Source organism: Lagopus leucura, unplaced genomic scaffold (assembly GCF_019238085.1).
Source record: "Lagopus leucura isolate 7727_CA_CO unplaced genomic scaffold, USGS_WTPT01 Super-Scaffold_100159, whole genome shotgun sequence".
NCBI classification, from domain to species: domain Eukaryota; kingdom Metazoa; phylum Chordata; class Aves; order Galliformes; family Phasianidae; genus Lagopus; species Lagopus leucura.
The window spans coordinates 26514571-26532222 of record NW_024962335.1 but is presented as its reverse complement, the minus strand read 5'-3'; the positions used below and the strand labels follow the sequence as shown (position 1 = coordinate 26532222).

Genomic DNA, 17652 nt, shown 5'->3' with positions numbered 1-17652 from the left:
GCCCTGAGACTTTTCCCAGCATCTTCATCACTGCCAGCCTGGACTATCAATAGCGGGTAATAATCGGAAGGGCGAATCAGACCAGGAAGTCTCCTAGAAATGTCCCTGACCCGTGCCCCAGGAAGGCAGCACACTTCCCTACAGGCAGGGTCAGGGCGACATATAGGGCCTTCGGTTCCTCTCAGCAGGGAGTCTCCCACAACCACCACCTTTCTGTCCTTCCGGGTGGAAGCAGTCTTGAGGCGCGGAGTCGACCGCTGTACCCGGAGGCAACCTCACAGGTTGACCTCCCTCCACATCCCCACGCTCCTCTCCCTCAGGTTCCAGGGCATCAAACCTATTACGCAGAGGCACCTGCGGAGCCAAGGACGGTCGGGATGGGGGATGCCTGCTTCGTCAAACTGGTACCTGTTTCCACTCCTCCCCCTTTCTCAAATTGCTCAAAGGTAGAGGAGAGAACAGGAGGCTCACTGCAACACCGTCGGCCTGCTGTTTCCCCTCTCTCACCTGTTTATGAGGCTGCGGGGGTGAGATGCTCCACGCGGTGCCTCAGCTACGCTCCCAGATCTTGGAGCCGATAGGGACTGGCACCATCAGTCAATCTCCTTCTCACACTCCTTTATGGTTCTCAGCCTCTCTACCTCCTCCTTTAGGTCGACCACCAGGCTGAGTAAGTCCTGTAATTGGTCACATCTTATACAACTACCACCACCATTGTCTGGTACTTCAAAGGCCAAGCTCTGGCACTTGTGACAGCCAGTGACCTGTGTACTAGCATCTCGTGTTGGGGCCTCAGTCTGAGTCTCCACACTCGTCTTTGCACCGGCTATCCCTTCAAGCAGGCACAAGACCTCCGTCTGGGTCTCCACGTTCTTTTTGGCTGCAGTCTCTTTTCTGCGTGAGCATGGGACTGCCGCCTGGGTCTCCATAATTTTTGCGGCATTAGCCTTCCTCCGGGGGGCAGCCGTCGCAGACCAGCAGGTATAATCACTACTAAATACTAAGTGAGGTGCGCCTTATCAGCCCCACCCTGCTGCCGGCAGTGCTGGCTTTGCCCAGGCCCAGTTGCCGGGTCCTTAACAGGAGCCCCCGCACTTATCACTTACCCGAGGGCGATAACAGCCGTCCTTGAAGGGGAGTCCCGTGTAGGAGTGGCTTACTGTTTCTCCTCGATAAATCAGCCCGTGTTTCTCCCGCCTTCTTCACTGGGCAGCGACCGGTCGCTGCCCTCCCTGAGGCGATTTCTAGGCAAGAGGGGGTGGGGGCACAGCCGTTGACCTGCCAACGCTCCCGCCGCGTGGACCGCTCTCGCGAGAGCTGCCCGGCCGCTCTGTTCTCTCTCGGGGATCCCTGAGCGAGAGAACCGACCGAAGCCCCCTGTACCTCGCGGTCAGTCGCTGCGCTTCAGGCTGGAGCAGTTCTGAAGCAGCAATCCTCGGCGATCATTCAAAGCCAGGTTAGATGGGGCCCTAGGAAACCAATCTAGAGAGTGGCAAGGTCCAGGTCCCTTCCAACCCAAGACATTCTATAATCTAGTGAAAGATGTCCCTACCTGTGGCAGCTGTGGTAAGGAGTTGAAACAGATAATCTTTAAGTCCCTTCCAACATAAAATATTCTATGACTATTCCAAAATTAACTTTTAACTTTATAGGCGTGCATTACTAGTATTCAAGTATTTTCTAAGTTCATTTTGGACTTTGTTCTAAGTTATCACAAAATTGTTAAGTTTACATAGGCCCTGGTTAGACTGGTACAGGTTTGGCATAATTTTCATTAGCTCACTAAAACTGAAGCAACTCACTCACCAAAACGTGCTGTAGCAAGGAAAACCAGCATGGTGTCATCAAATAACATCACACCCTAAGCATCTCCATGATCTGCAAGTTGACCGATCTGAATTGGCGATCATTGGAGACAACAGCTATTGGGTTTAATAAGGGTTAAATATATTTTTATATATTGGGTTTAAGGGTTTAATATATTTTATGCTTTTTGCTGGACGTTTTTGAAAGCAAGCATTCCAAAAAGCAGGCACACAAGGAGTGACATTTTCAAACTCTCAGATCTCCTCAATGCAGTACATTTTCTCTTCCAAAAACGATGGAACTATACATGTTCATGTAAAAAGGTAAGAAATGACTGCACGCTTTCTAGTTTCTGTTTGTTAGTCAGAAAGACTACTGTCTGTCTGAAACATTTTTTTTGAAATCATCATAGATGAAGCTGGTTGGTACTTTGCAGCATTCTTCTTAGTGAACGTACCTGAATATACACTGAAATGTAACAGATGTATGTACACTACAGAAGGGACAAGTCTTGTACAAACTGCTTGGCATCTGGGAGGCTCACCCTGTAAAATTCAGCCCTTTTCCTATGGGCTATCACCAGTAATGCCAAATTCAAGTCACCTGAGGCCAAGACAAATTCCTTGGTGCTTTTGTCATCACTACATAAATAAGCAAATAAATAAAGGTTTTAATATAGAGGCTTAGAAGAGAAACAGAGTTAGCATTTCTTTCTTGACTAGAACTGAACCTAGTATTCCCAACACTCAATCTTTACATACTTAATCCTCAAGTCGTTTCTCCTTCCCTCTTGTTCCAAGTCTGCATGAAAGATGTCACCCATTACTGGTACGAGTTACTCTGTTAGCTACAGTAGGGACAGTTCAACACATGAACAGATATTGTGGATATCAATGGATACCTCCCAGCTGTGCTGTTACCCCTGAAAATGACTGTAAAAAAAAAAACAAAAAAAAAAAAAAAAAAAAAACCAACAAAAAAAACCTGAAGAATTATAAAGCATGAAGGTGCAGATAACACTATCCCAACACTACTTCTCATTAAAAAATAAATAAATAAATAAAAAAGCAATAATTACCCAGAATTTTGATAAAATTAAGTCGAAATGCAAACATACATACTTCATAGACGTGGCAGTATAAAAGCTAAGACACCCGGACAAACATTCCAAGGAGATTTTTTCACTATAAGGACAGCTGCAAAAAGGAAAGCAAGCTGTCAGTGTTGCCACTTGCAGTAAAAAAGCCAAAAAACAGAGGTAGCAGAAATGGTCTATGCTCATTATCACCTGGGAAGAGCAAATTCTCAGCTCTCATTTCTTCAATCCAGTGCTCTGCTTTTAACAGAAACCAAATGCTCTTTGTGCAACCCCAACCCAGGAGTTGTCCTGAATCTTCACAGTGTCTGGGTCTGCTGTATACATTTTGTCAGCTATCAGGGAAATTAACAGAACAAATGGATGAAAAATAAATAATTTTCCAGAGTATGAGATTTTATTGTTGGTCAAATTTTAGTTTATAATATATTAGAAAAACACTGTAATTAGAGACTACAACAGTGGAACCCTCTGGCATTGTATTAATTATTCTCATAAATACACTCCAGGAGATTACACACTTGTATTTATACCTGTGAGCTTCCATTATAAGCATTAGAAGACTACAGCTGTATTAATGTGACTTTATTCTGTTAGCCCTAACTCAGCTTTTGTATTTGCAAACACACAGTTCTTAGAAAAGAAACAAAAAAAGGGGGTCCCCACTGAAAATACATGAAGGTATTCTTGTTTTCAAAATATTTTTTCCATAGTACTGCTCAAACAAAACAGAAAAGGATTGGTGTGTTCTTTTGTTTCTCAAACCACATAATTCAGAAAATTATTAAAAGTTGAAGCAACATAATTTAGCAAGGTATTAGCTTGATGTAAGTAAATACAAGGATAACTAACAGGCCTAAGGGCATCTTTACTGGATTAAGAAGATCCATGTGATGTAACGACTATCTTCAGCTGTTGGAATGTTTTGTTTAGACCTGATTGTTTTACAGATCAAGCTGTTTATTTTATTTTCAAAGCCATGTGTATATAGGATCTATTCACAGAACATCTATTTAACAGCTGATAGAACATGAATGAAAGAAGCCATAGAGTCAGCTCACTGCTTTTTTAAGAAAAACCAATGTTCCTGATTAGACAACTTTTTTTTTTTTTTTTTAATACTTTGATACATTTATGTGGAAAAAATAAATGCTTATGATTTATTTGATAAAACAGTGTAAAACATCAGGGAGATAAAAGTGAGGATAAATCATCAATTTCAGACTGATATACTAAGTAAGACAAATTTTCCTGTAGTAACTAATTTACATGCTGCACCAAAAAAAAAAAAAAAAAAAAAAAAAAAAACTGTAAGAAACAGAAATCAAACAGTGATTCTTCCTAAAATTAATGTAGATTTAAACATAATTAACTCATTTGTTCACAAGTTAGTCCAGATGTAAGTTTTAACATAAATTAGAAACTGCTGTTACCATTACTTACCATGACTTAGAATCATAGAGCCACAAGGTTGGAAACGACCTATAAGATCATCTAGTCCAATCATCTTCTCATTACCACTGCTACCACAAGCACTAACCCATATCTTGTAGCTCCTCATCCAGACACCTCTTGAACACTGCAATGGACGGCGACTCCACCACCTCCCTGGCAGCCATTCCAGTGCCTGATCACTCTCTGAGAGAAATAGTTCTTCCTTATGTCTAACCTAAACTCCTCTGGTACAACTTGCAGCTATTTCCTCAGGTCCTGTTTGTTGCTTGGGAGAAGAGACCAAACCCCTCCTCATCACAACCTCCCTTCAGGAAGTTGTAGAGTGCAATGAGGTCTCCTCTGAGCCTCCTCTCCTCCAGACTAAACAATCCCACCTGCATCAGCCACACAAGTAAGACTTGTGCTCCAGACCCCTCACCAGTTTCACTGCCCTTCTCTGGACATGCTCCAGGGCCTCAATGTCTTTCCTGTAGTGAAGTACTCGAGGTGCAGCCTCACCAGTGCTGAGTACAGGGGGATGATCACCTCCCTGCTCCTGCTGGCCACACTATTTCTAATGCAGGCCAGGATGCCGTTGGCCCTCTTGGCCAGCTGGGCACACTGTCAGCTGATGCTCAGCCGAGCATCAACCAATGCTCCCAGGTCCATTTCCTCTTCACAGTCATTCAGTCACTCATCCCCAAGCCTAAAGCACTGCATAGGGTTATTACGTATTGGACTTATGTAAGTGAAGAAAAAAAAAAAAAAACTAAGTGCTGTATATATGGCAATTGGGGCAAAATGTGAAAAAACAGTTACTCAAGAGAAAGTACTTATATGCAACTGACGTGTTTCTGCCTCATTTATTTTAGAAGTAATTTTAAAGGTAGAATAAGATCTAATATCAAACCACCAGCTGTATGCTATCCTCAAACACCAGGAAGTTTTCCCAAACAAGAATTTCCACTCAAGCAAAAGACAGACATGATCTTCATTCCCAAAATTCATTCAAAATCCTGTTATTCATGCTTAGAAAACTGTAGAAGTCAAGACAGTACATTGCAAAAGGACTGGTAATTTCGGGTACAGGTCTTTGGGTGTACTGCATCTCTTGAAAATCAGAACTGCCATAGAACAGAGTTCAGCACATGTTCTTTGAAGATGTCCCAGAAGTAGAATGATCTAAGATATCATTTCTGAATAATATCTAAGATGACATTTACAAAAATCTTTGCTGCTATCACCCAACAGTAAATGAGCAAACACTGCACCCCACATCACTGTCCCCACATCTTCATGCCCCAGCATTTACCTTACGACAGTGCCACTGAAGATCAGCTACGTAGGATGCCAACAGAAATGTAGACTAAAGCCCCAGATCCAAGTCACTGCCACAACTGATTAATTTTCATATCAAACAACTCCAATTCTAGCCCTGATCTATGAACACAGCTATGTTTAGATCACACTAGCAAACAGTTCTGATGCCCGCCTGAGTTTGAGGCTAAAGGAGAAAGCCAACTTCCTTCTGAATCAGAACACAGGATTATTCATGTGGAGAGCTTCCTTGGAAAAGGATCTAATCTGATCTTCAGCTCAGCACAGCACTAACAATGAATCCTGACCAAGTTGCTCAGGGCTTTGCCTGGAACTTGAAAGCTTCCTAGAACAGGGATTTCACAATCTCTAAGTGCTGTGTTCCAATGTTCAACCTTCCTCATGCTGGAGAAAAAAAAAAAAAAAAAAAATTCTATTTCATGACCACCGATGACAACTCCTTCTTCTGCTATGCAGTTCTAGTAATCCTAGCTCTGCCTTCTTGGTAACTGCTTAGCTACTGAAACACTGACATTAGGTTCCTCCAAAAGACTCCTCTTATCCAGCTGAACTTGCCCAGTTCCCTCGAGCCTCATGAAGTATGTACTCCAGATTGAAATTCAACTGCAAAATTACTAAAATTTTACACGTCTCAAATCTTGCAGGAAACAGCTTGCAGTTAAGAGTAAATAACTGTGTCTTGATAGTATACTTCTACAAAGAAAATGAACAGTCCAAGTGGGAGGAGATGCATTCTGCTGCTAACTGGAAAATCTAAGTAATTGGAAAAAGGAATGTTACTTAGAATGACAGGAGGAAGCCTCTATAAGTTACACCCAGGACTGATATCTGTAACTGCTCAAGAATTGAGAAAAGAATTAATTATTAATGCATTTCAAGAAAAACAGTATGAAAAATAGAACAATATTTCTCAGAACTCCTATGCCATGTCAGTTCCACCTGCCTGGTTACTCTGTCTCAACTGGAATTCGTAAGAGGTGGGAGGAGGGGGCAGAAAAAACAATGAAGCACACCTATAGAGCAGTCAGTGTCATCCAAAACACAGCACATTGTCAAAGTGCATTCTACAAATTGTGTATGTAAAAAAAAACTTATGTAGAATGGTTTTTATTATTTCAATTCTATACCTTTGTGTTAAAATTGCCACAAATCCACTTACCTTTTGACTCTACGGGAAACGATTAACATATTCTTTTGTTCCCAGATGCTTTGGTCTTACACTTACTTTTTTCCTTCCAAAAGACAAGTTGGATCATGAGAAAACCTGAAAATACTTTTTTCATACCCAGGAAAAGAAAGTCATAGCTTACATGAAGAATATATGATTGACTTCCCAAATTCCCAATTGTTTAAATGTGTGTGTTTCACTCTTTCTGGATTAAAAAAAAAAAAAAATAGTGACATGCTTATATTTACCTTTGAAAACTTCATTGAAATCTTACAATTTTGAAGCTAATGAGGTTTGTTTGCTTTGTTTTATTAGAAAAAATACTCAGGCAAGGTCTACAATCATCTGTCAATTATAAATGACTTACAAGAAACTCATGAAGCAATAAAATTAAAAAAATACAAATACAAACTATATCTGAAACACTTCTATTTGGCAATTTTATAACAAATTCATAAAAGAAACAAAGATTGTGGATTATTTTATAGGTACAGAAAAAGCAGTAGGTGAAGTGCTCAAGCAAAAAAAAAAAAAAAACACTGCATTTTTTTTCCAAAAATAAAGTCACATCACAACAGATTTTATGAATAATACCCTTATTAAACAACCATTCCAGAACATCTTATATTAGTGGTGCTTTTAATCTGCACTTTATTTTGCTTGATAAGATTTTTTTTCATGTATATAAGTAATATTTTTAACCCATTGGAGCTAAGCAAGACTCTCATGTCAGTACCAACGCAGAAAGCATTTGTATTGTACTAGGGTACGCTCACTTCCGCAACCAAAGGGTTACTTCTAAGTTTTATTCTATTTAATAAAGATTTAGTGTAAAAACTGCTGGTTATTAGTTTCACTGTAGTAAACTCCTCCCCAACAAGGAGGACTAACTCTGCAGTTTGACTGCATATATCCATATAAATTTTACGCATTAGTTCCTTCCAATAGCAAGGAAAAAAACTAATTTTGTGTTCACTACTAGAAAGGAGCGCCATGAATTAATTATGGGTACTATTCATCCCTCAAAGACTTCTGGGAAGGATGTTCAATGTGTTTTTGTTCTCACAACAGATATTAACAGTAGTATATAGTCCCTTAGGTATGTAAAAGAAGGGTTTTTTATTGTTAAGGAAGGTGCTTTTTTTAAACAATTCTTCTGGCAGCACTAGTGAATTACAATATCCTTCAATATTATTTCTACCGTAATATATACATTTTAACTTTCATGCCTCTAGAAAAACATCTACAGTACATTTCATAATATAAAAATATATTACAAATCTGCTGAAATATTTACAAGCAATGTCCTATTATCTATATGCAACATTTTTGTCTCCATACAAAGACTAACAGGTTAGACACATCTCTATTTGTCAGTTAAAAAAATCCACGGCTTCTTGCTTATTAAGCAAGAAAGTGATTTTACTTTCCTTTTCAAAGCCAACTTTGGTGCATAAAGGATTGAATTTCTAGATATTTTTTTTAAAAATACCATTTTCTTTACAACTAGAAAACATTAGGCCAAATAAAAAAAGTATACTTTACAAGTGAATGGGGTTTCTACAGATTCAAAAAAGTAAAAATAAAACACAAATAACACTAATTGCTTAAGTAAAGGTTTTTCAAAAACCGTCCATTGATATGGATCACAAAAAAAAGATTTCATTAACATACTATACCACTCCTGAAAAGGGGGATCAGACATACTGCAACACTCTTAACATCTTTAAACCGTACTATATGTATTCAGAGTTGAATGGAAAAGACAAGCATTCCATCAACACGTTTCTTGCTTTTTCTTGGTTTTCCTTAAACATTATTCAATACATTTTATGGATCTGCAAAAGGACACGAAGTTACAAATGACAAATGATTACTATCCACCATATTGAAAGGGTGACAGGATAACCCCTTGGTAGCCGTTTCATTGTCTGGCATTTGTTATATTTAGTTCACACTGATAAGAAGCCTAATAGCTTGTTAGCAGTTCTCTTGGGAATTGTGAGTAAATGGCGACGGTTACTTTCTTTTCATCAATATAAACTATTGTATTCACTAAAGAAAAAAAGCAGCTTAAAGAAGAAAGCATGCAAAGCCTTTTAGTTGTTCCACTAAGTTGCCAGAAGAGTGTTTGCTCAATCTCCCACTGTACCATTCCATGAAAATGTGGATATACTTTATCTGGATTTATATTTATTTATACTGGATATATACTGGATATATATTAATATATTCCACAGAAGCATCAACTTCATTCACAGAATGTTTACACTAAGCATAAATATTTATAAAAAAAAAGATGGGATTTGACTAATGTGCAACTTTATTTCTAAATCCATTGTCAGTGACTAAGACTGCAGCTGTCCCCACTCGCTTGGTTTTTACCTCTTCAACCTCTTCTGGGGCATTGTTCTGTAAAAGAAGATAGGATACCTTTCAGAAAAAGATCCTGAAATGTAAATCCAAGTTACCTAGAGCATATTATGGAATCATGACTATAAACAATCATTTAATTTGATTGAGAGCCATTTTATATGATCTCAAATTAGCATACATTTCAGATGATTTCAAAGTTTCTATTAGCATTGACATTTTATCATGATATTAATAGCTGTGATTGAATTCCTCTGACCACCTTTTCCACATGCGATATTTTGGTCTTTGATTTTAGTTCTTTTGTCTCCTAATTGGTCCCAAAGCTTTTTTTAAATCACATCCTGATCTATATTGATAAAAATCTGGTAATTGATAACGTATAGGGACCTCAATTTTATTTGGAAGAGGGAGAAAGGGTTGTCATTTTTTTTTTTCCCCAATGGACTTCACCCCACAGATCATTTTCCAATATTATTCTTTCTTTTCAAATCAAACTAGTAATACATGGAGTTCCGCAAAGTTAATTGATATAAAGACAATTAACACCTAAGTTAGGTTATAAAACAGTCGCCACTTTAAGTGGCTTTAAAATACATAATCCAATTTCCTCATAACATTTTATCATTAACATCATTAACATCAACAATTCATATGCTAATGTAAGTATTTAAAACACTTACATTTAAATACATAGCACATGTAGTATGAGGATTTATTTTCATATTGTAAACCAAGCTTCCATTAATTCGATTAGTGAAATACACTGATAGTAAAGGTGAACTGAAAGGCTTATTGCATACCAAGACCTCAAATTAGCAGTATAGGAACTCTTTCAGACACTTGACCATTGGAAGTTAAAGAAACTCTGGTTGTGAGAAAACAATTGTTTTCTTCCCCCCAGTACCCTCCTCTGTCCCCACCATATACATGCATTTTTAAAATAAACCTATAAAAACATAACATTAGACCTTCAAAAACTTAAGAGACAATTAAGCATTTCAGATTACCTTTATAAACTGTACACACATACAACTGTGGGTACTGACAATTATGTGAGCACATTAATACAGAGGGGGGGAAAAAAAAAAAAAAAAATCAAGAAATTATTAGAAACAAGATGGGTTAAAAGCCAATCAAATCCTACAAACATAAATGTGAATGCAGCTTAAAGACAAGTGACATGTACTGTCCCCCTCTGGCCCCCTTTAAAGAATCTTGTATTTAAAAAAAAAACAGTACTTGTATACAAGTAAGATTTCAAGGTAATACTGCATGTATTACAGCTGAATATAAATTATGTAAAGATAAATTTGGACTTTAAAAAAATTGGTATACAAACCAGCATGTGATCTTAACAGAAGTGATCTTTCAGGATTCCACTGTATGTACCTCCTTTACTAGAATTTCTGTACACCAAGCACAAAAAAGTAAAATACACTTGGTAAATACACACATTCCCCGTTTCTCAGTAACTAGAGTTCAGTTCAAGAACTTCAGTAATTCTGAAACAACTTAAGACCTCAGAACTTAACTACTGGACGCTGACAGGATCAAGGCTCCCTGTTCTGGTGTATAATGCATTAGCAATTCTGATTCCCCAACGTCAAAAAGTTAAGTGAGGCTTAAGATTACACGTAAGTAATGAAAATTTCAAAATTAAGACATTACCTGTATATGTTTGGGTCCAGAAGCAAGGCAGTATCTTTTGGTAGTTTTGATAAATGAACTACTTTAGTTTTTAACTGATGTCGCTCACTTTCATTTACCCACACATCAGGCAGACTATGAATAAATAAATAAAATAAAAAAAATATTCAAAAAAGATCAACTGTTTTTCTTACCATAAAATTATGTGGTAAACTAGTACATATGAAGTTTCTATATGCAATCTCCAATTTCACTGGTTAAAAATCACCTTCACCGGAGCGAAGAAAAGACAGCCAATCTTTACACATTATACTCCAAAGTCTTTCAAGTTCTCAGCATGAAAAAGATACTAAACAGAATTTAGATTAATCCAGAAGAATACTAAACCAAACATACAGTAACAACAGCACTACGTTCTCTATTTTATGGATAGCAGGAACTAAACAAATCTTTAAAAACACTTTATTTCACTAGGTATAAAATTTACTGCAGGCACCCCAGTTTGCTCTAAGTGTCCAAATGCCCCAACTCAGCTGAAGGTCAAGTACCTTCTGAGGAAATTCAGGCAATCACCATAACGTATTTTGGCTACGTAACAGCTCTTAATGCGAGATGGAATAAAACCTTGCACATTAACAGGAAGCACCATCTCAGTACTACTTGCAGCGAAAACTGCTGGAAGAGAGCTAGAGAGAAAGCCTACGCTGATCAACATTTTGCTTTTAACTATTTGAAACCAAACTATTTGCTTCTGAGTGGCTTACTGCATTACTGTATCTTCTACTGAAAGCGAATTGAGTTTTTAAGGCCCTGCTGATCCTGTCAGGTTGTTAAGAGAGAAACTGGACTTACAAATGCTGTAAGTGCCTTACTGAAAACCTACCTCCTAACTCTTTCCAACAGTTAGCACTGACTAAGGCTACATAATCCATACTGCTTTCACAACTGGAAAAAATAAAAACAATAAAATAAACTAGGATTATTTTCAGCCCATATAAAATAGTGGGGTTTTTTCTTTGCTGTTGTTGCTTTGCTTTTTAAGTGATTCAAGAGCAAAAAATTCATTTCAGGTTAGGGAAAAAAAAGTTTGGAATTATGAACTAACATTTTGAAGGAAGTTTCAAATGGAGAAACAAAACACTCAAAACATTTCCTCCCCCTGATGAAAGCTATACATAACTTTACAGACCTTTGCAGTTTATTTTTTCCAGCAATAGAAGTTAGCTGAAATTCAAATTCAATTTTTTGGTATGAGAACTGAGAAGAAACTATCTGAGAAGAAAAAGGAATTTTTCCAAAGATACTGTTTTCACTTTTCAGGTGAAGTTGGAAGTAAATCAACAGCAATCTCTCTACCCAGGTTCAAAACAGCTCATGAATGACGAAAAATACCACAGATGGAGCTTTTTAAATAGAAGATATCAAATATTTTGAACAGAAGCATTTTGAAAACAATTTAATTAGAAACTGTATGCTGAAGAAGCATAATGATATGAACAGCATGTAAAACTTCTCACAGTAAATATCACTGGAGATATGAAGAAAGACAAGAAAAAAACCTCAGAATAAATTCCTGCGCCAAAAAATTCAGTGTTATTTCACTCCTTTATAGGAAATTTGCTAAAGACTGTAATTTAGTTTTCCTGCAAAAATACTTAATGTACAGAAAATCTGGAGCAATTTAATAGTTTCTCCAAACGACTCACAGAAGAAAAGGTTGAATTATTATTATTGGCTTCATCTGAAAGGCTGATTAACAGCTCAGTACAATGGAAAATAATGGTTATGAGTGCATTCAGCTTTTCTCAAGTGTGTACATGCCCTGTGTAAGACAAATGGATGACAACCCACAATATCTTGCCTTTTCTGTTCTTAACTGTAATAATCAGGATGAAATTAAATCTACCAAATAATTCACAACTGTATCACTCAGCAGAGGAAGCACACTACCTAACCCAACCAAAATGCAAGAAATATGAAACACATAATTACTTTGAACTTGTCAACCAGCCCTACAACTATCAGGGATGTACACTAATGAACAACCTGTCTTCTCCAGTGCAGAAAACCTAACATTTGAATACATTTTCGTGAGTTAAAAAAAAGTCTTTTGTCGCAACACTAGGAAACAAAAGTCCCGATTTATTTACTTCTCATGCTCGTAGTGTTATGTTTTTAATACCTTTTCTTCTTAAAATGTAATATTTTGTCTTCATATCTGTAATACTTCAGTGATAGTAATTTCAAAACACTGTTGCATACAGTATAACAAGGTGTCCTAGAAGGCAGCAAAGAACTACACTTTTATACTACAATATTTTAATTATTCTTTTCCAGGTTTAATTGAAACTTGGGATCCACAAGTGCTGCAAAAAGCAGGAACAGCTACAGACATTTTAAAGTTACTAAACTTTGTCTAGGTAATTTATCAGCAATCCTAGTCCTCTACACATGAAAGCTACTACTGACTGACACTGCCAAGTTCACACTACTGCACGACTGATCTGGGACACTACAAAACTGAGTAATTTATATCACTTCAAGGGAGAAAGTAGAGATTACTACACTAAGGCTTTTCATTACCTTCAAACTCAATCACTTAAAAGGCAGCTCTATATTTAAAAAGATTCTTTTGTTCTATATAGTAATTGCAAAAACTACGACTATTCAACTGAATGTTTAAGTTATTGAGTTCCCTTATTAAGTTTTATCAACGCACAGATATCTTCCAACATTACTTTTAAGAATGAACTTCTAAACCTGTGCATCCTACCTAATTATGTAGGTATTTGACTTAATGTGAGCTTAAGCAGACATAATAGATTTTTCCTTCCTGAGTCCATATAACTATATTTACAAAAAATACATATTTTTTTTTCCTTAAAAACTGTATAAAAATGTGGATCATGAAAAACTTGCAAGAGCTACCCTCTGACTCTACTAAAACTGCTTTGCCTACTGGTCTCCTAGAGAATAGTGGAAAGCAATCATTTAGCCTACTCTTCCATATAATAAAGATTATAATATTTACATAAATTCATTCCTTTGTCAAAAGAAAGATATTATCTCAGCTATTTCAAAGAAATATTTACTACTTTGTATGTCCCAAGCCTACCTGAGGGCATTACTTGTGTACTGCATTACATACTCATTTGGAGAAGGACAGAACTTTGGAACAACAAGAGAAAAAGTAATCAAATGTTGGAATAGTGTTCTAAACTTCATTGGGAAAGCCCAAAGAAGCAGTCACAATATCAGATACACTTTCAAGGACCAACTGTGGTTATTTTGCTATTAAACTGTGTCCTCTGTGCAAAGATTTTTGTTCTACCATTGTACTGATGGGTATATATTTATCAGTGCCTGGAAGTATTTGAAGATCGTGGTAAAACAGTGTTAAAAATAAAAAATAAAAAAAGGAAACACTGGTACAATTCTTTTTTTCTTGTGTATATGGCTGGCAAAATTACTCAATTATTAGAAGACCTCTTTATTTATAATATATGATGACAAAATGCATTAAAAAAGTGCAGCTTAAAGTTTACCCCAACTAGTATCAGAATCTACTGTAAACTCCCACTTACATCCTATCATATTACTGGGATTATACTCACATGTCCTCTGGTGTCCAATGAAGCAAGAGTTTTATTTTTCCAGAATCTTCTTTTCTTTTAGCTATTACCTGGTAAGAGTTGAATAATTATTAAAATCAAATTTGTAAATTTATTGTTCAAATAAATTGTTCTTTATTTTCAACTGGACATTCAGAAAACACAAACCTTTAATCCTTCAAAGCTGTATTAATTCTAAGTACAACATGCACATCACTATTCAAGCCACTCTTGTCAAGATTAAATATTTGCACTTATTTTCCTTTAATATTTTCATAATATAAGAAAAAGAATCACATACAGTCTTCCTTTAAAAAGGATTCCAATTTTTAAGTAGCCATTCCAAAAGATTTAAAGTGCATGCATTCTTAGATGAGTTTCACCAACATCCCTTACAAACACACCCACATTTTTTCACAAGATGTCTATAGAAAAGCTATGTCTATGAGAAGCTAATGCAGCTTCTAGTTTAATTCTGGTATGACATAATCTGGAAACATTATACCTGTAACTTCCTAGGTAACCTTTAAGATATCAAAAGGAATGAATAACTAAGTATTGAATAAAGCAAATGCCCCTTAGAAGAATTTACAGTATTACTGAGATTGTTTAATGCATACATAACAGGGACATTGGCATGTTGCTATGACTGTTACACAAATGGCAAGTACTAAGACCTGCTGGCAATCCACAGGACATACATTTGCCCCTGGTAAGGTTCCAGATGAGAAACTGCAAGAAAGGTGCTCTCATTTCTTACACTAGTTCACATACAACAGCACACAAAACACTCTCACAGAGTAACTTTTCTAGGTGCAGGACACTGAAGCTAGACTACCACCTCTAGTCAAGATATAAAGGTAAAAATGCACAAAGTATTAAAAAAGTAATATTTGTACAGAAATGAAATATATTCATCAACAAAGGCATTCAAAAAGGCAGTATCCAGGAAGACAAAGGAAAGCCACTTGCTTCCTCTTCAACTGACTTACCCTCATCTCTTCCTTTGCTCTGCATGTCACAATATGTTACGAAATGTGAGATTTGCTTCAAACACCAGTTTCCCCCACTTTTTGCACCTCTGAGCATAACAATGCTTATCTAATCTTTCAGAGTTTCTACACACAGCCACTGTAGATACGGTAAACTTCTAAGAATTCATTAGAGAAATTTCCAAACATAGAAACGCAGTGGATGGCAAATGAAAAAGGCTATTCGAAAATGTAGCATATGGAACATAAAGTACTTATGTCTATAAACTACAACTACCAAAGTAACTCTCCATAACTGAACATCATGGTATGTTAAACTTAATATACTGTAGTAGCTTAGTAAGGCTAAAGAAGGATGTGTCAGTCCTTCCAAAAGGAAGATTCCCATTATAATTAGGTCTAACTTTAAGATTTGTCAATTAACATATTAGCAATTAATCTTGAAGAGTGGTTGGAAAGTTTGATGACAAATTCTGCTTTTGATGCCATGTGATTTGAATTACAGATAAACTGAAGAAATGCAGCCTGTAAGAATTGCCAGAAGATGCCACATGTGCCACAAAAATTATAAGAGGGCTGAAACAACTCTGCTATGAAGAGAGGCCAGGAGAGCTGGGACTGTTTAGTATAGAGAAGGCTCCAAAGGGACCTTTCTGCAGCCTTCTGATACATAAAGCAGGCCCACAAGAAAGATGGAGAGATATTCTTTACTGGGGTTTGCAGTATTAAGACAAAGGGTAACATTATTTAAAACAATGATAGAGTGGATTTCAATTATAGTGGTGAGGCACTGGAACATACTGTGGCTGCCCCAACCCAGGAAGGTGTTCAAGACCAGGCTGGATGATGGGTCTTTGGGCAACCTGATCTATTTGAAGTTGTCCCTGCCCACACCATCAGAGCTGCAACTATCTGAGCTTCAAATTCCCACCTCAAACCATTTTGTATGTCTGTCACAACAGGATATGTTAAATAAGTGTCAAAAAATATTTTTTTCCTGCTTTTTTTGCCCATTAGACAAAATTTAATCAACTCTTACACCAAAAATATTGTAAGTTTCTTAATTTAGCCACTTGAAATATTGCTACCACTTTTGCTCACAGGTCTCAAGCCACATCCATAACAGGATATGTCTTTTTTCTAAGTTTGGAGCAGAGATGAAAACTGACTTTTTTTTTTTTTAATAACGATTTAGAAAGTGTTTCCCCTATCCTTTCCAACTTCAAGTTTTAGTCTTTGCCCAGTCCCTGGATTCATTTTCTGCTGCAGACTGAAGTACACGAGTCTGGAACCAAATAAAGATAATGTCAGCGCTCACTTTACAGGACAAATGAAGTTCACCAACTTTTCTATTTAAAAAATGTACATTTTCCTGTCCAGTCAAGCTTATTCTCAAGTTACCCTCATGTTTTAAGGAGATGCAGATGGTTTTCTCATGTAATGCAACCATAATGAATACCATATTAAAAAGTTTAGAGGTGGCATTTCAAAATATTGTTTGGACATAGTAAACTAGCTATAACCAGTTAAAGGGAAGAAAGTCTCCACAAGCTGTTCTTCATCCTATCTAAAGCAGAAAGAACAAGAGCTAGAAAATCAACCAGAATATACAAGGTCCCAAGTATATACTGCACCTAAGTTAAAGCTGAAATCGTTGCTTTTACAGGGATTTACCTTGTAACACACAGTGCTTCCAGAGCCTCAAAGAGAACCTGTGTGACCCTCTAAAGCAGCATTCATCTACACTGCCCAACAACCAAAGGCCCAGTTCCTCCTGGAGAAAAGAAGGCTGCAGGGTGACCTCATTGCAGCCTTTCAATACCTAAAGGGAGCCTACAGAGGGGAGGGAAATCAACTCTTTGAAAGGGTTGATAACTGCAGGACAAGGGGAAATGGTTGTAAGTTGAAGGAAGGGAGATTTAGGTCAGACATCAGGGGGAAGTTCTTTACCCAGAGAGTGGTGAGGTGCTGGAACAGGCTGCCCAGAGAGGTTGTGGATGCCCTGTCCTTGGAGGTGTTCAAGGCCAGGTTGGATGGGGCCCTGGGCAGCCTGGTTTAGCATTTAACATGGAGGTTGGTGGCCCTGCATGTGTCAGGGGGGTTGGAGATTCACGATCCTTGAGGTCCCTTCCAACCCTGGTCATTCTGTGATTCTGTGATTCATTTTCAGAAATATACAGTACA

The 17652-nt window shown here is 37.3% G+C and overlaps 1 protein-coding gene across 1 annotated transcript in view; it reads right to left on the bottom strand.

Moving 5' to 3' along the window:
- Positions 1 to 9147: 9147 nt before the first annotated feature.
- AEBP2 (AE binding protein 2) overlaps positions 9148 to 17652 on the bottom strand; it is a 51674-nt gene continuing 43169 nt past the window's right edge. The window contains exons 6-9 of the mRNA XM_042890146.1: positions 14480 to 14547; positions 10887 to 11000; positions 10558 to 10624; positions 9148 to 9254 (exon numbers count right to left, since the gene is read on the bottom strand). Coding sequence (XP_042746080.1) covers positions 10570 to 10624; positions 10887 to 11000; positions 14480 to 14547 — 237 coding nt within the window. The 3' untranslated portion in view covers positions 9148 to 9254; positions 10558 to 10569. The remainder of the gene's footprint in view (positions 9255 to 10557; positions 10625 to 10886; positions 11001 to 14479; positions 14548 to 17652) is intronic.